Source organism: Acomys minous (assembly GCF_964271855.1).
Source record: "Acomys minous genome assembly, chromosome: 3".
Taxonomy (NCBI): Eukaryota; Metazoa; Chordata; class Mammalia; order Rodentia; family Muridae; genus Acomys; species Acomys minous.
In genome coordinates, this window is record NC_140485.1 from 84,545,665 (window position 1) to 84,570,386 (window position 24,722).

The window sequence follows — 24,722 nt, forward strand, 5'->3', positions numbered from 1 at the left end:
GGCACCTGTTAGCGTTCCAGGGATCTCACTACTCGGCTCCACTGTCACTTTACGTGGAGGCTCCACACACATAGGCCTAAGGAGGCCTTGACTCCACACTGTTTAACAAGAAGGGAGCCTGGTGTGAAGACAGGAGAGAGGAGAGGAGAGGGGAGGAGAGGAGAGGAGGGGAGAGGAGAGGAGAGGAGAGGAGAGGAGAGGAGGGGAGAGGAGAGGAGAGGAGAGGAGAGGAACGGAGGGTGGGGAGGGGAGACAGAAGGAAAGCACGGTCACGGTCACTCTCGTTGTCCACGTGGACTTTGCACTTTATTTGACCCATGCATTTCTGAGATGCTAATTAAAGGACACTTCCCAGAGGAACTGAGTGCCAGAGCAGGACCAGCATCTTCAGCAGACTATGTCGGCTAACCTGCAAAGAGGCCAGCACTCAGCCTCGGGAGGGAATGGTTCTGAGTTTAGGCTCAAGTCATCTCTGCTGTATTGTATGCGCTCTTCTCACAGAAGACAATGCTGTCCCACCCTGGGAGGGGATGCTGGGTTACTTGGGAACCAGCCCCCGAGACTGTGGGTAAAACTGAGATGCAGGGTTTCCTGAGGAGGAAGAGGAGGATCCCGATTTCCTGCCACTCTTGGGCCTGCAAAAGTCAAACATATGTGGACATTACCAAGAGGCGTGCACATTTGGAGGTGCCCTTCCCTCAGTGGCCTGAAAACCAGAATTCTTCGAACTGTAAACCCACTAGCCTAGACTAGCATGACCCTCTGGGCCTGGCCAAGCCAGCTGCCAGGAGAGGTGTGAAACCTGAAAGGAGAGACTTGGGTGCTCAGCAAGTGTAGGTCAGAATGAGCAAGGGCTGGCACCATGGCCTCCTGAGTGCTTGAGATTAAAGCCTTCACTATCACACGTGGCTCAAACGGCCTTTCAAACACAGGTCACCAGAAGCCACGCACCTGCCCTTGGGTTTTCTGTTTGCAGTGCTTTCAAAGGATGACGCATCCACCTGAATCTCATCTTCATCCTGCAGGGCTGCATCCAGTGCAGCCTGGACCTTGGGAGAAATGGCTGGGCCCTCATAGTCCCTGGTCGTCCGGCTGGGCATATCTAACTCCAAGAGCATGATGTTCTCCGCCTGCGGAAGCACAGCAGTCGTCAGCAAGTACAAGGAGGCCGGACACCCTCTGAGACCAGAATTGCAAGCTACTTGCCATAAGAGGCTCCCAGGTAATGCCAGCACTCAGGGAGACAGAGGCAGGCAGATCTCTTTAAGTTCAAAGCCAACACGGTCTACACAAAGTGAGTCCAGGACAGACAAGGCTACACAGAGAAACCCAGTCTTAAAAAAAGAAATAAAGAAAGAAAGAGAGAGAGAGAGGAAGAAAGAAAGAAAGGGAAGAAAAGAAAGAACCTCCCAGGAGGGCTGGCAAAATGGATCAGCAATTAAAGGTGCCTGCTACCAAGCCTGATGACCTCAGTAGCCCACATAGTAGAAAGAGAATTGACTCCCACCATTTTCCACTGATCTGCACACACGTGTCAATACACATGTGCACCCAAACACACAAATAAATGTAATGGAAAAATGTTTCAAAAGAGCCTGTCTAGAATGAGAGTTGTGTGTGTATACCTTTGTGTTTGCACATATGTGTGTGGGCGCCAAATGTCAGGTGTTTTCTATTGTTCACTTAAAAATTATGATTTTTTTTTTGGTGCACTGGTGTTTTGCCTACATGTATATACGTGTGGGGGTGTCAGATCCCCTGGAACTGGAGTTACAGGCAAGTGTGAGCTGCCGTGTGGGTGCTGGGAATTGAACCAGAGTCCTCAGCCAGTGTGCTTAACCACTGAGCCATCTTATGTGTCACAGTTTCTTTTCTGTTGCTGTGACAAATGCCATGATCAAAAACAATCCATGGGGGGAGGGAGTTTTATAATATACTTCAGATCATATTCCATCATTTTTTTCTTTTTTAAATTAATTTATTCATATTACATCTCAATGGTTATCCCATCCCTTGTATCCTCCCATTCCTCCCTCCCTTCCATTTTCCTCTTACTCCCCTCTTCCCTATGACTGTGACTGAGGGGGACCTCCTCCCCCTGTATATGCTCAGAGGGTATCAAGTCTCTTCTTGGTAGTCTGCTATCCTTCCTCTGAGTGCCACCAGGTCTCACTATCCAGGGGACGTGGTCAAATATGGGGCACCAGAGTTTGTGTGAAAGTCAGACCCCACTCTCCACTCAACTGTGGAGAATGTCCTGCCCATTGGTTAGATCTGAGTAGGGGTTCGAAGTTTACGGCCTGTATTGTCCTTGGCTGGTGCCATAGTTTGAGCGGGACCCTTGGGCCCAAATAAGCCTATCATAATGTTCTTCTTGTAGGTTTCTAGGACCCTCTGGATCCTTCTACTTTGCCATTCTCCCATTATTCTCTCATCTAGAGTCCCAATAGGATGTCCTCCCCTCTGTCCCACTTTGCTGGTAAGTGAAGACTTTCATGGGACATGCCCCTTGGGCTAGTGTGCAGATATAAGTGAATATATACCATTTGACTCTTTCTGCTTCCATCATTGAAGGAAGTGAAGGTAGAAAGTTGAGGCAGGGCAGGGCATGGTGGTGCACGCCTTTAATCCCAGCACTCAGGAGGCTGAGGCAGGTGGATCGCTGTCAGTTCAAGACCAGCCTGGTCTACAGAGCAAGTCCAGGACAGCCAAGGCTACACAGAGAAACCCTGTCTCAAAAAACCAAACACATAAAAAGTTGAGGCCAGAACCCAAAGGCAGGCCTGCTTGCTATTCTGTGCTCTGACCAGGGGACACATTAACAGCAGGGGAGTACAGTGGGAACCATGAGAAATGTTAGCTGGCTAACTTTCTCCTACAGCCAGGAACACCTACCTAGGGATAACGCGAAACACAGCAGGGCCGTCCTGCATCAGTTAATAATCAAGATAACTCCCCACAGACATGCCCACAGACCCATCTGATCTAGACAATTCTTCAATCCAAGTGTTCCTCTCAGGTGAGTCTAGGCTGGGTCAAGCTGACAATCGGAGCTAACTAGGACAATATGTATGTTTAATTCTTTGGTGTGAACACAGTATCCGGTGTGTACTTAGAGTGATGCATGTTTTGAATTATTTGGGGCTGGGTGGAGGGGACGAGTTAAGTATTTTACAGATGTGTATTAGTTTAATTTGCCTTCAATATTGCTCAGATCTACTGTTTCCTTGTTAATTACTTGAAATTGTAGTGAAGCTGCCAACTATAATATTTAACCTATTTCTCCCTTCAATGCATTGAGTCTGGTTTCATGTTTCTAGGCTTCACAGTGCACATGATTGTAAGTAAGTGCCAATATCTTCTTGGAACCTTTTTGATTATATAATGCTATTTATAGATTATTCTGTCTTTTGAATTATCTTCCCTGTCTCTCTCCTCTCTAGCTGTCTGTCTGTCTGTCTCTCTCTGTCTCTCTCTGTCTCTCTCTCTGTGTGTGTGTGTGTGTGTGTGTGTGTGTGTGTGTGTGTGTGTGTGCGCGCGCGCGTGCGTGTGATCTCCTATCCTATGTACACGAGGTAGCCTGAGACTCATGGCAATCCTCCAGCCTCATCCTCTGAGGTGGGAGGGATCATACTCAAGACAGGAGATTTTAATTCTCTACTCTGATTTCCTGAATTTTTCTGCTTTTGTTTTTTTGCAATAAACATGTCTCTTACAAGATGTGAAAAGGTACAAAGAAGAAAACAGCATTACTAGTTGACACGGTTGTTCGGCTGTTCGGGAGGCAGCAGCGTCTGTGTGCCCCTGGGGAGCAAGTGCAGGGCAGGGCGTGGGCTTGAGCTCCACTTGAAGGACGCGGTTGTGGCCCTGCTTGATAATCGGCCTGTGAGTCATCTCATCCCAGACCATCATGCGGGGAATGAGCCCTTTCCAGAGTGCAGAGAGAGCAGCGAGCACCATGCCACAGCCACTGCCCACCGCCTCCAGGAAGTCTAGCCTAGCGCTCGGGAGAGCCAGGAGGGGCGCCATTCATCAGTGTGAAACATCCAGACAGCGACAGAGTTTCTCTAATGAGACAGACAGATGGCTAGAACTAAGCATTCAGAATGTACTGCTTTCAGTTCCACTTTTGATCATGTCTGTCCTCTGGAAAGCCACACATTTTATTTGTACATTTAACGGCCCCCCAGGCCCCCCTTCTTTTTGACTCAGTTACAAAAACCTGGCAAGTTATGCACCATCTGAAAATGCTAGGAAAAACGCATTGGAGGCTTCTGCCTGACCCCGCCCTTCTTCCTCCCTGTAAAACCTCACACAATAAGCAGGTTTTACTTTCCTTTCTCTTTCTCTATTTTAAATGACTAAAAACCAAGAGGAATAGTATCCATTCATCTGGCTCTGGCTTGAAGGGAAGATGAACTTTTAAAAAAATTGAAATGAAACCAGTTATAATTCACACATGTAATCTCAGTGCTTGGGAGACTGAAGCAGGATTGCCTGGGTTTGAAGATATTTTGGGTTACATATAGGTTCGAGGCCAGGCTGAGCTATATAGAATGTGATCCAGTGAAAATCTTTCATTACAAAAATAATACGGGTTGCTCATGGATAATTGCAAAATACAATTAAGTGAAATGAAGGACCTTTACATTGAGTACCAGTCAGAGACAAGCACAGTTCATGTGTTCATGTATTTCACACACCAGGTTGTAGCACAAACCTTTACATTTTTGTTTTGCTTGCTTGTTGAGATATGGCTTTTATATGTAACTTTGGCTGGCCTGGAACATTTTATATAGACCAGGCTAGCTCTTAGTTACTTCATGCATGCTGGATTGCAGATATGTGCCATCATGAATAGTACAAACTGTTTTATATCTTAGTAATACACAGCATCTTATGCAGAACACGGCTGCTCTGGCAACAGATCACATCCAAAGAACTAGGTCTGTGGGATTTGGCTGGAATACAAACATGCCTTTAATCCAGGAGACAGAGGCAAACAGATCTGAGTTCAAGGCCAGCCTGGTATTGAGCAAGTATCAAGTAAAGAAAAATTTGGATCCAGGCGTGGTGACACATGCCTTTAATCCCAAACAAAAGTTAAGTAGTTTGTAGAAGGAAGCACCCATGTTTGAAAATGATATCTAGTTGAGTGGCAGAAAAGGTGAAGAATCAGAGATTTGACAGAATAGGATACGCCCAACTCTCATGAGAAAAGAGAGGAAAGGGAAACTACTTAAGAGGCAGTTTTTCAGAGAGAGGAGGCGTTTTGTTTTTTGTTTTGTTTGTTTGTTTTGTTTTTTGGTGGACAGTAATAAAGAGATGGGTTGCAGAGAGAGAGCTCAGGTGAAGACAGAATGAGCCAGAAAATGAGAAGCCAGAAGGTTAGAGCAGATTGCTGAGTTAGTTTGAAGCCAAGCAGAGGAATTCTGGGCTGACAGAAGCTAAATTAAATAAGTCAGCTGGGAGAGGAGTTTGAGCCAAACAGCTGAGTTGAACCAGCCAGCCCAGAGCCTAGAAAGAACAAATAAGGGTGAGCGTATTAAGCAGTAAGTCTCGAGGCTGAAAACATTCTAGGCCTCGGTTAGATTATACAGAGGCTAAAAGCTTCCAGGACCAGGCCTAGGCCAGCAGAAGGAGGTAGCAAGCCTCCCAAACAACAGTTGAGCCAGGAGAATAAAAGTGACTTTGACAGTGTCTCCCAGTCCATCCCGTACCAGCTACCTGCCCTCTAAACAACAGGACTGACTGCACAGGGAAGACAGGAGAGATCAGTCAGAGGGCAGTCAGACATCAGGTATAGGCCAATACTCAGAAGTATGGAGAAATAGAAAATCTATAGCACTTTATTGCAATTGGGGTAATTAAACACTGTTCAATAATGTCACTTTAAGTGACTATGCCACTGACACACGTGTTACATGAAGTAGTAGCTCCCTAGGAAAGGCCCATGACTCACCACTGAGCATCTGTATCTTTCTAAAGTCCTCACAGAACTGCCAGCACTTCCTTAACTGCTGATGTCTACCGCACTCCGTGGACAGAGAGCTTGTCCCCCATTCCTTCCTTGACCTGAGGTTCTAAGTCTCGCTCTGCCTTTCATGTTTTGAATCTGTTTGTGTGAGTGCAAGTGCAGGTGTGTACAGGTCTGTGGAGACCAGAGAACCACCTCCAGCGTTATCCTCAAGAATGCTGCTCCCTCCTCTTAGACAGGTGCCTCATTGGCCTGCAGCTCCCCATTGGGTTAAACTGGCTAGGATGTGAGCCCAGGGGTCCTCTTGTCTCTGCTGCGCCAGCATTAGGGTTACAGGCACACCACCAGAGCTGGCGAGATGGCTTGTGAGGAAGGGTGCACGCCACCAAGCCTGTCAACCTAAGTTTTGTACCCAGGACTCCCATGGTGGAAAGAACCAACTTCTGTAAGTTGTCCTCTGATACTTGCTGTGCCATGTGCATGCATGCCTCCTTGTTCCCACAAACAGACATGCACACATGTTTTAAAAAATGAATAGAACTTAAACAACTTTTTAAAAATCCATGAATGGTCTTCTTACCCTGTATCGGGGCTCGGGCCGAGTCATCATGGACATCCGTGCATGCTGGCACAGTGGTCTCTTGTATCCCACGGCAGAGACTGGCCGCTTCATCATCTGCTGGTTCCTGAAAACAGATGACAGTGGATAAGGCCCTGCTGGAATATGCCCCACAGCCCAGGACGAGGCCAATGGGATAGTATTCAGAGAGTACTCTGATAAGTACTCCAAGCCAGAGAGAGAACTCAAGGCAGTAACTCCTGGGACTAAGGCTGACAGGAGCCGGGTGCTGACTGCTCAGCCTTTTGCTTGGGGCGCCGTCTGCTTCAGTGTGGGCTCCATGCTTCTTTTAACCTGGAAGGGATCCCAGCCACTCTCTTGTTCTCAGACAGCAGACAAACACAGCTACCAGCACTACTGCTTTTGCATCCTTGACAGACAGCCCCACATCCCCAGAACAGCCCACGTGTACATGGACACACATACAAAATCACTCCTTTGTCCTGTGGCCTAGCACACCTCACTTAATAGGGAGGAGGAAAATCTGAGGTCATGGGAAAGGCTATAACTGACTAGCTCAAGGGTGATGAAGCCTCCCAGGTTCTAATACCATCATTGGTACCCAGCTTATCCCTCCTGGGCCTGGGCCTGCCACAGCATCAGGGCTCCAGGTGTCAGTGCACTCTCCCCAGATCCCTGGGCCCAGTTCCATCTTGCAACATTCTTTCTGTTTTCCCACCAGCAAGTCTACTTCAGGCCAACGGTGACTTACTCCAGTCTGGTTATAGGATGTAATTTCCAATGGTCTTCTTCTTCATCAAAAAAGGATCTATTCATAATTTTATTCTTCTCTTCCAAGGGAATAAAGTTTTCTATGATAAGATGCCTGTAAGAATACACATAGATGAACACAGATGAAGAATGCTCACAGAGCCGGGCAACAGCACACACCCTCTCAGCCACCTGCCTCAGCCAGCTGAGTCTATGCTGCCATCCTAGGCTAGAGTGAGGACCTTTCTCCAGAAATAACAACAACAAAATAAATCAGAGTGTTGTCTATCTGTGAGCATGAATGTATGGAACAACTAGGTAAGTGACTCCATAAACATCTTGTGAGCAAGTACTATAGGCCAATATGCTACACAGAACTGAGATACAAACACGAAAGACACCTGCTCCTCTGCTGATACAAAGAATTCACAGTACAGCATGGATAGGTGCAAAGAGTGGCCTGTCCCAGGAATACAATGATAGGCGTGGCCCAGAAGCCATCTAGGGCAAACATGTGGTACCCACAGCATCTGTAGTGGGCTTCCCCACTGCTGAATGCAGGCCAGAGATAAAACTGCTCTCCCAGCCCTGTGACTTGCTGCCCAAGCTGGAACACTATCCATTCTAATCATCCAGGTTGGTAAGAAGATGTAATAAAAGTTCCCTTGACCACCAAGAATAAAGCTGAAGGGGCTGAGAGATGGCTCAGAGATTAAGAGAACTTTTCCAGAGGTCCTGAGTCCAATTCCCAGCAACCACATGGTAGTTCACAACCATCTGTAATGTAACCTGATGCCCTCTTCTGGCCTGCAGATGTCCATGTAGGCCACTGTATAAATAATAAATATTTTTTTTAAAAAAAAAATAAAGATGATTCCTAAGAAGAGCCTCCCCTGAGCAGTGGCCCGGAAGAGCATCAGACTACCTGGCAGGTGCTGTGTGCTGCAGTCCTAGCACCCTGAGCCTGAAGCAGGGGATAATGAGTAAAAGACCAACCTGGGCTGCGCAGTGCGGTTCAGGCCAACCTGGGCTACTAAGCAAGAGGAATAAAAAGAAAAATATTAAACAGAAAGAGGGGACCCACTAGATTATCTCAGTGACTGTGGTTGCCCATATTTGCCTCCATTATTTCAAAACCTCAGGACAAACAATGCCAAATGGATGTTACAATGGGATAGACACAGGACAAATGCCTCTGAAATACAGGGTGCTAAGGAAGATATCTTAAGATTTATTTATTTATATGGTATTCTGCCTACAAGTGTGGCTGCAGGTCAGAAGAGGGCACCAGATTTCATTATAGATGATTATGAGCCACCATGTGGTTGCTGGGAATTAAACTCAGGACCTCTGGAAGAGCAGTCCAGCACAAGGAAGATATTTTAAAAAGAGAGATTATAACAGTAAAAATGGATTCCTCAAACAGTTTGAAGATGTGCTATTTTCTTTCTTAAAAAATTTATTTATTTGAGTTCAAGGCCAGCCTGGTCTACAAAACTAGTCTAGGACAGCCAAGTCTACACAGAGAAACCCTGTCACGAAAAAAAAAAAAAGAAAAAAAAGAAAAAGAAAATCCCTTTAATCCTAGCACTGAGGAAGCAGGCAGAGGCAGGGGGTGGGGGAGAGGCAGGCAGCTCTCTGTGAGTTTGATCTGGTCCCCCTAATGAGTTCCAGATCAGGCAGGACTACACCATGAGACTCTGTCTCACAAGAGAAAAAGAAAGATCCAGACATCCATCTTGTTGGTGTGTTGATGGCTAAACAGTAATGTCACCTACAGAGATGGTTTTCCATTATTGTTTGGTTGGGTTTTTGTTTTGTTGTTTTTTTCAAGACAGGGTTTCTTTGTGTAGCCTTGGCTGTCCTGGACTTACTTTGTAGACCAGGCTGACCTCAAACTCACATCTATCCCCCTGCCTCTGCCTCCCGAGTGCTGGGATTAAAGGCGTGCGCCACCACGCCCGGCTCATTATTGTTTGTTTTTTAAGACAAGATCTCATTTGTATAGACTGGACTGGGCTTGTGATCCTCCTGCCTCAACCTTCCAAGTGCGGAGATAACAGACCTAAGTTGCTACACTTTATCAGCTACAGAGCATTAAAACATACATTGCTCAGGGGCCTGGGGACACAGCTAACTTGGAGCGTTTGCACAGGGCCTTGGTTTGCTCTGCAGCACAACATAAAGTAGGCACGATGGCAAAAACCATCTGGACGTCAGGGCCGTCCTTGGCCACATAGCAAATCTGAGACCACACTAGGGTACATGAGACCCTATTCCAAAAATTAAATAAAGTTTTTAAAAGATGCCCAGAATTCATGAGAACAATAACTCTGGTTGATGAGTACTCGGGTGTTCATTTGATCGATCAGAAAAAGAGTTTACAATAAAATTAATAAAAGATTCTTTCTTGAGTGACAGGTGAGGCCAGGGACAGGGAGGTAAGGGTGAGGAGATGAGGAGACTCTGTGGTGACCTCACAGAAGCAGACTGACATGTTAGGCACAAGCAGGGGACAGAGGAGTGGCAGGGCTGGCCAGTGGTCCTCAGGAAGGTCCATCCTGGACCTAGTCGATGGCACCAATGGCGGGCGCTGCCAGGAACTCACTTGAGCTTGAGCTCCCTGGTGAGCTCGTTCTGCGTCTGCTCCAGCTCCTGGCGCTCCTTGATGTGCTCTTCTTGGAGGTCGTGGATCTCAGCCTTCACGGCCTGGAGCTTGGAGAAGAGCTGCCGCGAGGGGCCCAGATGAGAAAGGAGGCCCAACCAGTCCCGCCCCGCCCCCAGGGCTCCTAGCCCCGCCTCCAGGGCTCCCAGCACCGCCCCCAGGGCTCCTAGCCCCGCCTCCAGGGCTCCCAGCACCTGCGACTCCTACCTTTTTGAGCTTTTTGGTCTTGATGTCTACCTCCTGATGCAACGAGGTGTAAGTCTCTTTCAGTTCTAAGGTCTCCTCATCCCGACTTTCCATTTGCTGCTGGATTTCCCTCTCTCGACGTTTCTGAGCGATACCACAAAATCCATCAGCTTGCCCTGTTCACCAGATCTACACAATACGGGTCTGGATGCTCCTCGTCTGTCTCCGGTTAGCATGGGGCTGATGGCTCCTCTCCATTCCCTCTGGAGCTGCTCTCACACCACAAGTGTCTGTTCTGTGGCCTCAGGCGTGTCAGTCCACGCCTTCCTCCCAGTACAAGAATGCACTTACCTGCTCTGCAATCTCCTGCCGTTTCTGCTCCAAGATCTTCTGCTGCTCGTTCGTATGATCTACTATATTTTTCCCTCCAACAAGCAGCTTACTCTCCATGGCCTGGGTGAGAAACAAAGTAAAATCCATTCTGTGGTCTCTTTCAGAGACACAGGAGGGCCTGGAGGGCAGGCTCATGACTGGCTAAGCATGATGGTGCACACCTATGGTCCCCAAATCCAGGAGGCTGAGGCTGAAGGATTATCAGTTGCAGGCTAGCCTGGGCTACATATTAAGGCTCTGCCCAAAAGCAAAACAAAACAAACAAAACAAAAACAAAAATACTCCCCCAGGGACTGGAGAGATGACTCAGAGGTTAAAAGCACTGGCTGGCTGTTCTTCCAAAGGTCCTGAGTTCAATTACCAGCAACCACATGGTGGCTAATGTTCTTTTAAAAATCTCCCCCAAAACAAAGAAGCAATAACCCTTTCTGAGGGAAACTAAATGCATCCTGCCCATAAAGGGATGGGATTTCACTCTGATGACAATGAAGGTCTGGCTGCTTGAGACTCATGTGGCTTTCAAGGGTTTGGTGTCTTTTGTTTGTTTTTTAACCAAGTCCTTTATTGGGTTGTTTATCCAGAGCACTAATCCCACTCTAGACAGACTAACAGATATCTGGTGTGCTGCACCCAGAGATACTACTGTCAGTGAGGATTATAAGGCTCAGAGTCCAGCAAGGGACACAGACGAGTGAACACGCTTCAACCAGATGGTGTGGAATGCCTTGATGAGGAAAGTTTGAGTAATTAGTGGGAGAGGTGCGCTGAAGGCAGAGGAGTCAAGCTTCACAGGAAGTTGAGGACAGCTTCCCATCTGAAAGGACAGCTACACAAAAAGCCAAAGTGAAAAATAAGAATTGCAAGCCATGTGGTGGTGCATGCCTTTAATCCCAGCACTTGGGAGACAGAGGCAAGCGGATCTCTGTGAGTTCAAGGCCAACCTGGTCTACAAAGTGATTCTAGGACAGCCAGAGCTACGCACAGAGAAACCCTGTCTCAAAAAACTTTAAAAATAATAATAAAAAGAAGAAGAATGTCTAAGAAAGAAAACCTTACCCCATTTTTTAAACAATGAATTAGAAGGAAGTTGACAAAGCCAGCAGAGGTTGGTGCAAAAGCCTCAGAGCCCTGTTAGGACAGCAGGCTTGCTCCTGAGAGCCTCTGGGAGCACAGAGAGGTGTGCGGAGCAAGAGCGCACACAGTCAAACTGTTTAAGATCAGACTCCCGCAACAGAGGGTTCCTGAAAGGCAGCAGCTGATAGAGCCCAGGCAAGAGGCCGCTGAGCAGCAGGGGGTGGGGGACAGGGCAAATAGCTGGGTTACAAAGGTCCTGGTGAGGCAGGAGCAAGAGGCCTTGGGACCGAGGAGACCATAAAAAGAGTGGGAAGAAGACCTAGGAATCTGGCCTCAGTGGGGTCAGGAAGGCGGAAGCCTGTGCTGACTGCTGTGGGAGGCAGAAGGCTATGGGCACATTCTACAGACTGAGAGCCGTCAGCATGGAGATGCAGCCAAGGCCAAGGGAACAGAAGTCCTGAAACCGAAACCTCCACGGCCTTGCTCCTAAGGAAACCTCAACTAGGCCTGGGCATGTGGGGGTACACCTTCAGTCTCAGCACTCATGAGCCAGAGGCAGGATGATTTTCTGTGAGTTCAAGGCCAGTTTGATCTACATAGCAGCTCCAGGCCAACCAGAGCTACACAGTGAGACCACATCTGGGGGTGGGGTGGGAGAATGTGTATATATTTTAGAGAAGAAATTAAAATGTGTATAAATTCAGTAAGAAAGAACCCAATACTTGAGAGGAATTCTGGCTTGAGGCAATTTGGTGACCATCTCAGACCTCAGGGGCCACCTCTGCAGTCTCCTCAGCCATTAAAGGCCACTGGGATCCCAAAGCTTGGACCCTCGAGGGAACAGTACACTGAACCAGCTGAGGAGTCTCTACACTCTCAAATATCACCCAGCACAAAGAAAAGCGAGGCCGACATCAGGACGCATATCAGCAATAGGGTTCAGAGGCCCCTGTAAGTGAGCAGCACAGAGAACTGGTGGGCGTGGGGGCAGCGGGGGTGGGGGCAGCGGGGGTGAGGACAGCGGGGGTGGGTGGGTGGTAGAACTAAGCAGCAGTACTGAGCTATAGTACAACCAGGGTTTATACAACTAGGGTACTGAGCTAAACTCACACAAAGACACTGCTTTACTCCCAGCAGTATTCAAAAGTTAGGTGGACAATCACCACTGTTGGTAGGATAAGGAGTAAAGTGGGCACTTCCAAAGATTCACTCGGGAATCTAAGTGCGCCAGCAAGAAGCCTGCATAGACATGGCCTCCTGCAGCCAAGCACAAACACAGACACAGCAAACAAGGAAATGGCCCACATTAAGAGGAGAAGGGAGCCAAGTGCAGTGGCGCACACCTGTAATCCCAGCACTCGGGAGGCAGAGGCAGGCGGATCTCTGTGAGTTCAAAGCCAGCCTGGTCTAGCAAGTATGTCCAGGACAGCCAGAGCTATTACACAAAAAAACCCTGTCTCAAAACACCCCTCCCCACAAAAAAGAGGAGACTGAAACATCACAGAACATTCAGAACAGTAACAGACGGACACAACTACAGGCATCAGTACAGATTCTTAGGGACAGGACATGGGTAAATAAAAGGAAAATGTGGCAACACCTTAACTAACAGTCTTTGTGAAACTGGACAGATAAGCTACAACAGAGTCGTGAGGAGAAGTGAACACGGAGCATCTAGGAAACGGCAGCTGAGGTTGAGGCTCAATTGGTAGATTGTTTGTCCCACAAACAACAACACAGGGCCTTGATCCCCAGCACCACACCAAAAATGCATGGTGGCAGGTGCCGGTGCTCATTCCTGGCTGCTATCAAGTTCAAGGCCAGTCTGGGGTACATGGCAAACTGCATTAAAAAAAAATGCTGGGAATATTGGTGCACACTTGTAATCCTATTACTTAGTAGGCTGAGGCAGGAGAACTGCTGTGAATCAGGGCCAGACTGGACTACATAGGAAGACCCTGATTCAAAAGTACAAACGAACAGAAATATGAAATATTTTTTAAAAAGCACTTTTTTTTAAGAAAGGGAGAAAGAAGTAGGAAGAGAAGAAGGATGAGGAGGAAGAAGAGGAAGAGGAGAAGGAAGAAGAGGAGGAGGAGGAAGAGAAGAAGAAGAAAAGATGGCTATCTTATTCCTTACTGGAAGCAAATGCCTGGGTATTGGTTTTATTGCTGTCCTTCATACAGTGAACATACATGAAAATTATCATGAATGTAATTTGGTTGTGACTTTCTATGGGGGGTTAAGGTCTCACTCTGTAGCTGGCTGTCCTGGATCTTACTACATACGCCTCACAAGACAGCAACCAGCCTCTGCCTCCTGGGTGCAGGGACTAAAGGCGTTTGTCACCATGCCAAACCCCCACTGTATCATTTTCTTGATCAAAGAGAAGGCACTGAAAGGGCAAAGGGACTGAGGGAAGGATACGGTACCTTGATCTTGGCACCCAGCATCTCCGCAGCATCCTTCTCCCGCCGCAGGTCCTCCATCTTTTTCTCCTTCTCTTTCAGCAGCCTCATCTTCTCCTCTGCAACCAAGCTGTGGTCCTCTACAATGGCCCGCTTCTCAATCTCCAGTTTTTCTTGCTGTTCCCGCCAGTAATCATCCTTATCATCCCCTTCTTCTTCACCCTCTTCTCCTTCCTCCTCCTCCTCCTCCTCCCCACCCCCACCACTGCCACCACCTTCCCTCCGCTTCTCTCGCCTCTTCCTCCTGCCAATGGAACGTTTTTCCAGCTGGGCCTTGAGCCGAGCAATTTCTTCTTGGAATTCTCGAAGCAGAGCATCCTTTGGGTCCTCGTTAACCCTTGGCTTGTTCTTAATGGTTTTGGCACGGTTGGCATATCTCAAAGTGGTCAGGGTCTCTTCTACATTGTAAGAGGCAGGCCCCACGTTGGCTACCATCACAGTTTTGGCATTGCCACCAAGGGAATCTTGGAGAAGCCTGGTCAGCTTTGAGTCTCTGTATGGAATATGAGTACTTTTGCCATCTACCAGGGCAGAGATAACGTTACCCAAGGCTGAAAGGGACAGGTTGATCTTGGTCGCTTCCTTCAGTCTTTCCCCTTGGGCTCCAGTCTTGGCTTGCCGCTCGCTGCCAGCAAGATCCACAAGGTTCAGTTTTCCCACCCGGATGTGGTTTTCCCCATCCAGGCCCACCTCGCTGCATTCAATTGTGATGACAAAGATTGCGTGTGACCGTGAGCTGTGCTCGTTCATGTTGGTGGCACCAACAGACCGGTTTTGGTTTCCCACATTCATCACGTGCTCTATCTCCTTCACGCTCTTGGTGACGAAGGAAGACAAATCCTTCACGTACACTCCAGTATCAGGTCTCTCTTTGAGCTCCAGCCGTTTGGTCTGATCCTTTGAGAGCAGGTCTCGGATCTCTTCCTGATAGATCTCTAAGTAAGACGCCCTGACCAGGTACTGCTGATTCTGCGATCGAGAGATGTGGGTGAAGATGTGATCGAATGAGTTGGGGATGACCCCTCTTTTCTCAGGGTCACCCCGGACTCCCTCCATGGTGTAGGTTTTCCCAGTTCCCGTTTGTCCGTAGGCAAAAACTGTGCCATTGAAGCCCTGCAGGACAGAGTCCACAAGTGGCCGGAACGTCTCATCATATAATTCAAACTGCTTGGCGTTCCAGTCATAGACCGCATCAAAAGTGAAGGTCTTGGGCATCTCGTGGGATGTGCCTTTGGGGTTCTTCACAGACACCTGGCCCAGCTTCACATCCACATCTACCACCTTGTCATAGGATGCGGCCTTTTCTTTGCCATTCATGGGCCGACAACGAACCACCACCTGGACTGACTCTGAGCTTTTTAACTCTGACATGATGAACTTTGACTAGCTTAGCCTTGAGGGCTGTGAGTCTGAAGTGACTCAGGATGCTATAGTCCTAGAAAAAAAGACAAAAGTAGTGTAAGCATGGTACAGTGGAAAGCAGTGGGCACACAAATCATCTTTACTTGCTAACCTTCTGATAGCTATTTTTAATCATTTTAGTACACTGAGTATTTATTTCTTCTCATGGGACCTTAACCAGCTTCGGTAGTAAAAAGACTCTAGCCAGCTAATTCTTTTTCTGTTTTGTTTTATTTTATTTTTTGAGACAGGATTTCTTTGTGTAGCCTTGGCTGTCATAGAGTCTCTTTGTGGACCAAGCTGGCCTAAATCTCACAGAGATCTGCCTGCCTCTGCCTCCCGAGTGCTGGCATTAAAAGCATGTGCCTCCACGCCAAGCCTCCAGCATAGCCTTTAATGTTAATCTAAGAAAATTCATACCAAGACCTATTAGTAAGCGAAGCACAGTGTGTAGTTTGCACAGTATGAGCTTAGCAGAGGACATAAGAGTGAGCCCAACAAAAGCTACCGACTGAAGCGCAGCTCAACAGTGGAGTACAAGTTAGCAAACAAAGACACCGATTCAAACCTAGCACCAAAATAAGCACATGAAAGGCACCCAAGGCACACAAGAAAATGAACAGGTAAAGAACTAAAAAATGAAGCCGGGCCGTGGTGGTGCACGCCTTTAATCCCAGCACTCGGGAGGCCGATGCAAGTGGATCACTGTGAGTTCGAGGTCAGCCTGGTTTTCAAAGCGAGTCCAGGACAGCTAAGGCTACACAGAGAGACCCTGTCTTGAAAAACAAAAAACAAAACAAAACAAAAAACAAACAAACAAACAAAAACCCAAACAAAAAAACTGAAAAATGGGAGAAGAGAAGCTGGGCAGCGGCAGCCTGTAATCCTAGCACTTGAGAGGCTTACATGAGATGATTCTGAGTTAGAGGCCGGTCTGTGCTTTATAACAGGACTTTGTTTAGGGGAGCTCAGGGTGCAGTGCTAGCTTGCCATGTGCCACAAAAATAGGGGGTACATGTGTAATATTCTTGCTGGGCATACAGTATCACACAGCCTGGATGAGGAGCTATCCAGCACAGGACACTTTAGAGAGAAGGCTCCCTGGGCACCATGCCTGAGGACCTTAGCTGTGCTGAGAATACTTCTCAGTTCTAAGACTCAATAAGAAACGGCTTATGCAAAGTGTGCTCATAAGTGACGGTGTACAGGAGGGCACTGAATTCAGTCAGCAACATAATAGATTCTGAATGTAAAGAAGAAAACGCTAAAAAATTAAAGAAAAGAAAAACAGAAGCTCATTTGCTGCCCAGAACCTCAGAAGGCAGAGAACTGGTGAGTGGCTGTGTCCTTAGGAGAGACTAGATCAAAGCCAAGAGGGGCACAGGGACCTCAAGCCCCTGATAGCCTCAGTAGGGGATGTTTTTAAAAATAGGTGATTCATTTTTTAAAAGATATATTTATTATGTATACAGTGTTTCGCCTGAATGTACACCTACATGCCAGAAGAGGGCACCAGATCTCATTATAGATGGTTGTTAGCCACTAAGTGGTTTCTGGGAATTGAACTCACGACCTTTGGAAGAACAGACAGTGCTCTTAATGTCTAAGCCATCTCTCCAGCCTGATGATTCATGTTTTTAAAATTATTGGAAAGCTCTTTTAGAGACGGATGTCTCTCCCTTGCCATTTTCCAGCTGTCAGTTCTCCTGTTCACAGACAGTTTTAGATCTTTCCTCTTTATTTTTATGTGTGTGGGTGTTGTACTTGCACGTATGTCTATGTGTCGCATGCATGCAGTGCCTGAAGAGGCCAGAAGGCAATGTTGCATCTCCTGGCGCTGGAGTTACTACTCAAGGTTATGAGCTGCCATGTGGGTGCTGGGACTTGAACCCAAGTCTACAGGAAGAGCAGTCAGTGCTCTTAAAGCACTGCGCCATCTTTCCTAGAAGCTGGGCTGCTGAATCAAAGACAAGTGTCTGCACTTGTAACCGAAGCACCCGCAAGAGCTGCAGTTGTCTACACGGAGGACAATGCTCCTCCCAGGAGCCGTATGTCAGCAAGTGAAAAAGTCCAGTGCCACGTGCGAGATACCTCCCCTCAAGTGGTTGGTCAGGGGTGTCCCAGAGACCCCTAAATAATAAAGATTACTGTCCCTGCTCTTGGCTGCCCACCAGAACTTAACGTAAGATCTTACTGCTGAAGACACCACATACTTTGGTCACAGGAACAGAGAAATCAACTTGGTACTGATAGGGAGGTCTGCCCCCCACCCCCACCCTCACCCCACCCCTGAGACAGGGTCTCTCTGTGTCGCCCTGCCTGTCCTGGACTCATTTTGTAGACCAGGCTGGCCTCGAACTCACAGCGATGGCCCTGCCTCTGCCTTTCCGAGTGTGGGGAGTACAGGTGTGTGCCGCGGAGCCAGGCTAGATGGGTCTTCTGGCAGGCTAGCTTTCACAGTGCTCAAGGGGCCACACAGGCTGCTGGGACAAGGGCGGGAATCACCAACAGTCACACGCAGCTGGGGATCCTGTCCTGGTCTACAGTGACTGCTGCAGCACGTTGCACCCACGCTGCAACAGTGGAACGAGTGATATGGGATTGCCAACTCATTTCTGGTTGGATTTAAGGCGCACTGCAAAGGACTATAAATCTGGCCACGAACCCGCGGACAGGGAGCTCAGAGGCCCCAAGAGTGAACCTACTACTGTTGCTTAGGTAAGTGGACATGATACCAAACTGCGCCCTGGACTGGCATTCCTGTCCCCATCCATTCCTGCAGCTCATCAGGGAAGTGTCTCTGTGCAGTGGATGGTAGTTAATGCAGAGACTCACACTTGGTCAGGTGCAGAGAATAAGTGCCTGTGCGGTGCTCAGCCACAAATGGGACATGGACATCACCATCTGTTACGATAAAATGTACCTGTTTGGCCTAGGAAGCCAGTAACTGACACAAAGAGACTGAAATGTAATTCAAAGCTGCAAGCACTATGCTGGGCAGAATCTAAACTGCTACTTTTTTAACAAACTAAAATGAACGACTCTAATCCTCATAACCTACAAACATCCCAAGCACTTGCCAATCTGATCCTTGGTGACTTGCCTCCTCCAATTCTCAGTCAACTGTCAACTGCCAACTCCCCCCCCCACCCCCCACCCCCACCCCCACACACAAACTTTCAACTCTAGGCCTCTCCCCTTCTCTAGGAAGTCCCCCGCCTTTCATATCCTGTCATTCTGCCAGCTGATTGGCTAAACAGCATTTTATTGACAGTTGCTACATCCACTCAAGACATTCCTCCATAACCATCCCCTGTACAAGGCTCAGAGGCCATTGGCAAAGAAGAAGCACAAAGATTGTAATAGCAGGAGGGTATGGAGGACAGGAATTTAGTAGATCTGGAATGACAGGCCCCTTCACTTAGGAACTCACAGCAGCTGTGGTGGCCAGGACAAGCTCAAGCCAGTCAGCATGCTAGCACGGGTCAGAGAGGGGCTCATGACCTGCTCCCCCCAACCTGAGGAGCTGTTCATAGTCAATTGCTCCTGGTGAAGAGTAGGTCAGTTTTCTGTGAGTGTGTGGCCCCTGGTAGGTCAAGCACACTCTAGTGGATGGTCCCATACCCATGAGGACATGAACAGCTTTAGCTGGATTGTAGCCTGTAAGCCAAATAATCCTCCTTCCTGCCCAAGTTGCTTTGGTTATGGTTTTGTCATAGTGACACAAAGCAAACTGGGACATGCCACATCTCTCCCGACTCCAACTGAGGCCTACCAAAGCTGGTGTGGGTACAAAGGGAAACCCTGGCCCCAGAGCCCCCTTTGGGAAGGCCTCAGAAGCAGCACCCAGCGGCCACAGGTAAGGGTGTGGAGGGTGAAGGGAAGGCCTGTGAGAGGACAGGCTCCTGCGCATCAGTCATGCCCTCCTGAGGAGGCAGTGCGTCATGGCTTGTGCTTGCTGAGAAGATCAGCTACATGTTTCTCAGGGGAGCCACAGTCTTCCACCCTAGCAGCCGAGCACTTCATTTTGGATTCACGTTGCCTGCACTGGTTGTCATGGACACTCTCCTCAGAGTCTAGAATTTGGTGTGGACTCCATTCTGAGCAACTATCAGCTACAAGGACACAGGTCACAAACTGGTCACATTCTACATGAAATGGTTTTTGTTTTTTAAAGTACATGTTTGGTCATTGAGGTCACAGCTTTGTATATGCTAGGGAAGTGCTTTACCACTCAACCACACTCCCAGCCCTCAGTTTACACTTTACTGACTGGTGTGGTGTTTAAAAACAACAATAAATAAATAAATAAATAAATAAATAAATAAATAAAACAAGGGAGGCTGGGCATGGGGGGAGCACACCTTCCCCAGCACTCAGGAAGCAGACAGATCTCTGTGAGTCTGAGGCCAGCCTGGTCTACAAAGTTCCAGATCAGCCAGAGCTACAGTTGGAACCTGTCTCAAAAATAAATAAATAAATAAAAAATAAAGGAGGGCCAGTGAAATGCCTAGCTGAGTAGACGCTGCTGTCAAATCTGACAACTTTATTTTGGCCTCTGGAATCCACCTTGTAAATGAGAGGAGAGACTCCCAAGGGTTGTCCTGACCTCCACACATACAAATGACGGCCACGCGCACACACACATACATACTCACAGTCACAAACATATCCATACACAACAAATATAACAACAACAACAACAACAACAACATCAACAACAACAAAAGCCTGGAGTTGATTTGCAGACCAGGCTGGCTTGGAACTCACAGAGATCTGCCTGCCTCTGCCTCCCCGGGTGCTGGGATTACAGCCGTGACACGCCACCACACCAGGCTAGCCCCCCCTTTTTCCCCAAGAGGCTGAGACATGCAGAGCTCTGTGAGTCAAGGATAGCCTTGTCTACATAGTAAGTTCTAGGTCAGCCAGGGTTACATGCTGAGATCTGTCTCAAAGACTACAAAGAGAAGGAAGACAAGATGCAGCCCTGCCCACCTGGGCTTAGCTGTGGGCATCCCAGGCTCAGCTGCAGCATCAGAAGCCTCAGCAGCTGCAGCTTCTCCACATGCTCACGTCCTGGTGGAACCTTGCATATGTGCAGAAAGAAACAGCAAGGGTGCTTCTTTTTTGTTTCGGAGACAGGGTCTCACGTAGTCCAGGCTGGCCTCAGACTCCTGCCTGCTGGGGAAGTTTTGGTGAGATGTAAACATGGTGTTGGTTTGATCTCAGGTGTGGGATATGGGGGCTGCTCCAGTCTGTCCACAGCTGACGATTGCCTCCTGAGAGGGCACGCGATGTTTGTCAGCTGGAAATCACCTGATGCAGGTGCATGGTCTTTGCCAGTGGGGAGTAAACGCCACCCAGAGAGAGCCTGGGACCTCTGAGAAAGAGGATGCTTCCCTGCTGCGCCTGGTGCTGTTGATGCAGTTTGATGAGAAGAAGTTAGAGATCTCCTGAAACGAGGATTGGACTTGCCCCAAGGAACCCAAGGGCCCTAAACAGCAGGAAGTAACTAAAAACAAACTATGCCCCTTCTTTCTCTCCTACCTGATGATGGGGTGTTGGAAGGGATTGGGGTGGAGTAGGGAGAAAGAGTTTAAAGAACCCAAAATAAAAATAGTTTTTAACGCTGGGTGTGGTGGCGCACGCCTTTAATCCCAGCACTTGGGAGGCAGAGGCAGGTGGATCTCAGTGAGTTCGAGGCCAGCCTGGTCTACAAAGAGAGTGCAGACCAACCAAGGCTACACAGAGAAATCGTGTCTCAAAAAACCAAAAGAAAAAAAAAGTTTTTAAAAACACACGTTACACCTGCCTCTACCTCCCAAGTGGTGAGATCACATGTGTGCACCACCATGCCTAGTTTACACAGCTGAGCTACGTCTCCAGCCCCTAGCAGTGTCCTAATAGAAGACAAAATTGACACCCACACGTACATTTATAGGAACAAAGAATTACAATATCCACACTGCAGACAGTGCAGTCCAGCAGTCAATAAAGTGAGAAATAAGAGGTCTGTAAGATAGCCACGCCCACATCTAGCCCACACCCATCTCTGTAGATACCAGTTCACTGAAACAGAGCCGTCGCCCTTTTTTGCATATGCCTAGAGCTAAGTGACGATAAAATAAAAGAGTGCTGTGGCTATGACAGAGAAAATACCCCTCAAATCCAAAATATTTACCATCTAGACTTTTGCAGAAAAAGTTAGCCAATCCTTGAATTGACAAGTTTAGTCCAGACTCACCGACAAAATGGGACCCTGTCTCCAAAAAACCAAGCAACCGGCATCAGGGTGAAGAGAAGGATGCACACCAGATGGTGCCGTCAGCTGTCCAAACTGGACAATGGAGGAAACAAGTGAGGAAGGTGGCGCACACCTTTAATCCCAGCACTCGGGAGGCAGAGGCAGGCGGATCGCTGTGAGTTCGAGGCCAGCCTCGTCTACAAAGTGAGTCCAGGACAGCCAAGGCTACACAGAGAAACCCTGTCTCGAAAAACAACAACAAAAAAAAAAACCAAAAAACAAAAAAAAACCCGGAAACAGATTCAACCGAAAATGCAACATTTTATCTCTCTTAAAACTAAAGTGAGCAAATAAGACATTATTGTTTAAGCCCAGCACTGGGAGGGATCACTGTGAGTTCCAGTCCAGCCTGATCTGCGTAGTAAATTCTAAGATAGTCAGGGCAGGAAGAAAAACTCACCACACTGGGGCTGCCTTAGTTCATCCACAGCTGATAACTGCCTCATGAGGCTCAGAGACGGGCGTGGTCTTTGGCAGCTGGAGATAGTTTAATTCTGCAGACTTGGAGAGGGTATAAATACAACAGCCCAGAGAGAGAAGGCGGGGGCTTTGAGGAGATGGACAGAGGAGGCAGCCTTTTCCGAGCCACAGGATGCTGTTCTCAGCTGTGGATAAACTAAAGTAGTCCCATATCCCACACTTGTGATTAAAACAAAAATAATATTTATATAACTAAGTTGTTAAAAAAAACAAAAACTTCTACTACACAGACACTATTCCTGCCCGCCCGCCCCCCCCCCAGACAGGATTTCTTTGTATAACAGTCCTCGCTGTCCTGGAACTCTCTTTGTAGGCCAGGCTGGCCTCAAACTCAGAGATCCTCCTGCCTCTGCCTCCTGAGTGCTGGGATTAATGGCATGCACCACGATGCCCTGCTATCAAAATGATTCTAATAAAGCATTTTAAAACAGGATTAAAAAAAAAAAAGACGTGGGCCTTGAGGTTCCAAATGCTGGAGCCTGGCGCACTGTCCCTTTTTCTTCCTGCTGCCTGTCAATCCAGATGAAACTGGTAAGATGGTAGGTAACTCTTAGCTTCCTCTCCATCACCATGTCTGTCTGCATGCCACCATGCTTCCCACTATGATGATAATGAGCTGTAAGCCAGCCCCAATTAAATATTTTCTTTTGTCATATTTCCAGAGGTCCTGGATGCGTTCCTGGAGGCCATGCCAGGGAGCCTAGGCAAGACCTTACCCATTGCCTACTATCTTCCCTTAAAGCAGGGCCAACGAACCCAAATTTAACCCCATCACCTGGGCTCCATACTCTGGTCCACAAGTCTGGTTGCTTTCCCAGAGGCCACAGTGGCACTAGGGACCCTATGTAAGACACCATCCCCTGCACACTAACTCTCCTTAAAGCACACCCTGCATCCCTAAACTATACCCACTTCATGGGCTCGCTATTCCTGCCTACAAGTTCAGCAGAAAACCTGTTTTTCAGGGTCCATTCTGCTTCTAGCAATGTTGGGTTTCCAAACCCTGGAGAACACACAGGCCATAAAAACCCCTGTAGGGACATCTACTGTAACTGAAGACTCGCTGGTCACTAAAACTCTAGACCAATCAGGCCAGAAGACCAGAAAAGAAGTAGAGAAGGGGGAAAACATTGAGAGAACCCACCCACCTAACAAAGATATACTAAAAAATCATCACTTAAACTTGCAATAACCCTTAACCCAGATAACTAGAGGCCAGTGTAAGAACAAAATAAAAAACATCCAGGGAAAATATGGCACCATCAGAGTATATCTATCCTATTATAGCAATCCCTGAATATGTCAACATAGCTGAAACACACACACACACACACACACACACACACACACACACACACACACACACGCTTTAAATTCTATACTATGAAGATGATAGAGGCCTTTAAAGAGGAAATGAATAAATGCTTTAAAGAACTTCAGAAAGATACAAACAAGCAGGTGAAGGAAATGAATAAAACTGAAAATGAAAATAGAAGCAGAAAACACACACATACACACACACACACACACACACACACACACACACACACACAAAATGGAGGGAATCCAGGAGATGAAAAATCTAAGTAAGAAAAACAGAAACTTAATACATAAGTATCATCCATAGAATATAAGAGATTAAAGAAAGAATCTCAGGTGCAGAAGATATAAGAAAAGAAATTGAGTGGGCATGGTGGCGCACGCCTTCAATCCCAGCACTTGGGAGGTAGGAACAGGTGGATTGCTGTGAGTTCGAGACCAGTCTGGTCTACAGAGTGAGTCTGGGACAGCCAAGGCTACACAGAGAAACCCTGTCTCAAAAAACAAACAAAAGAAAGAAAGAAATTAACACATAATCAAAGAAAATGTTAAGTCTAAAAAATTCCTGACACAAACCTGCAGTAAGTCTGAGACACTATAAAAGACCAAATCTAAGAATAATAGGAAGATTGTGTTGGGTGAAGATTCCCAACACAAAGAACCAGAAAATATTTAAAACAAAATTATACAAGAAACTTTTCCTAACCTAAATAAAAAAGATACCTATAAACATAAAAGAGCTTATAGAATACCAAATAGATTAGACCAGGAGCGAATATTCTCCCGCAACATAATATTCAAAACACTAAATATATAGAACAAAGAAAGAATATTAAAAGTTGCAAGGGAAAAACAGCAGAGTAACCCATAAAGGCGGACCTAATAAAATTACACCAGACTTCTCAGAATCTTAGACCCTTAAGGGCCTAGACAGATGTCTTGCAGACTCTAAGAGACCACAGATATCACCCCTGACTCTGATAGCCAGCAAAACTTTCAATCACTGTAGATGGAGAAAACAAGATATGCCATGACAAAACCAAATTTAAGCAGTATTTATCTTAAAAAAAAAAAAAGTCCTAAAGAAAACTCCAAGTCATCAATGCTAACTACTCCCAAGAAAA

At 47.3% G+C, this 24,722-nt stretch overlaps 1 protein-coding gene across 4 annotated transcripts in view; it reads right to left on the bottom strand.

Annotated features, from left to right (window-relative positions):
* Window positions 1–275: 275 nt before the first annotated feature.
* Window positions 276–24,722, bottom strand: part of LOC311593531 (kinesin-like protein KIF3B) — a 37,175-nt gene continuing 12,728 nt past the window's right edge. The window contains exons 1-9 of one of the 4 annotated variants that reach the window (XM_084774893.1): window positions 18,598–18,649; window positions 14,058–15,528; window positions 10,510–10,611; window positions 10,180–10,302; window positions 9,916–10,034; window positions 7,309–7,422; window positions 6,558–6,663; window positions 952–1,130; window positions 276–635 (exon numbers count right to left, since the gene is read on the bottom strand). In XM_084774893.1, coding sequence (XP_084631019.1) covers window positions 539–635; window positions 952–1,130; window positions 6,558–6,663; window positions 7,309–7,422; window positions 9,916–10,034; window positions 10,180–10,302; window positions 10,510–10,611; window positions 14,058–15,464 — 2,247 coding nt within the window. In that variant the 5' untranslated portion in view covers window positions 15,465–15,528; window positions 18,598–18,649 and the 3' untranslated portion in view covers window positions 276–538. Of the gene's footprint in view, window positions 636–951; window positions 1,131–6,557; window positions 6,664–7,308; window positions 7,423–9,915; window positions 10,035–10,179; window positions 10,303–10,509; window positions 10,612–14,057; window positions 15,529–18,329; window positions 18,350–18,574; window positions 18,650–24,722 lie in introns of those variants that run through there. The other 3 variants (XM_084774892.1, XM_084774894.1, XM_084774891.1) reach the window with 3 other exon arrangements.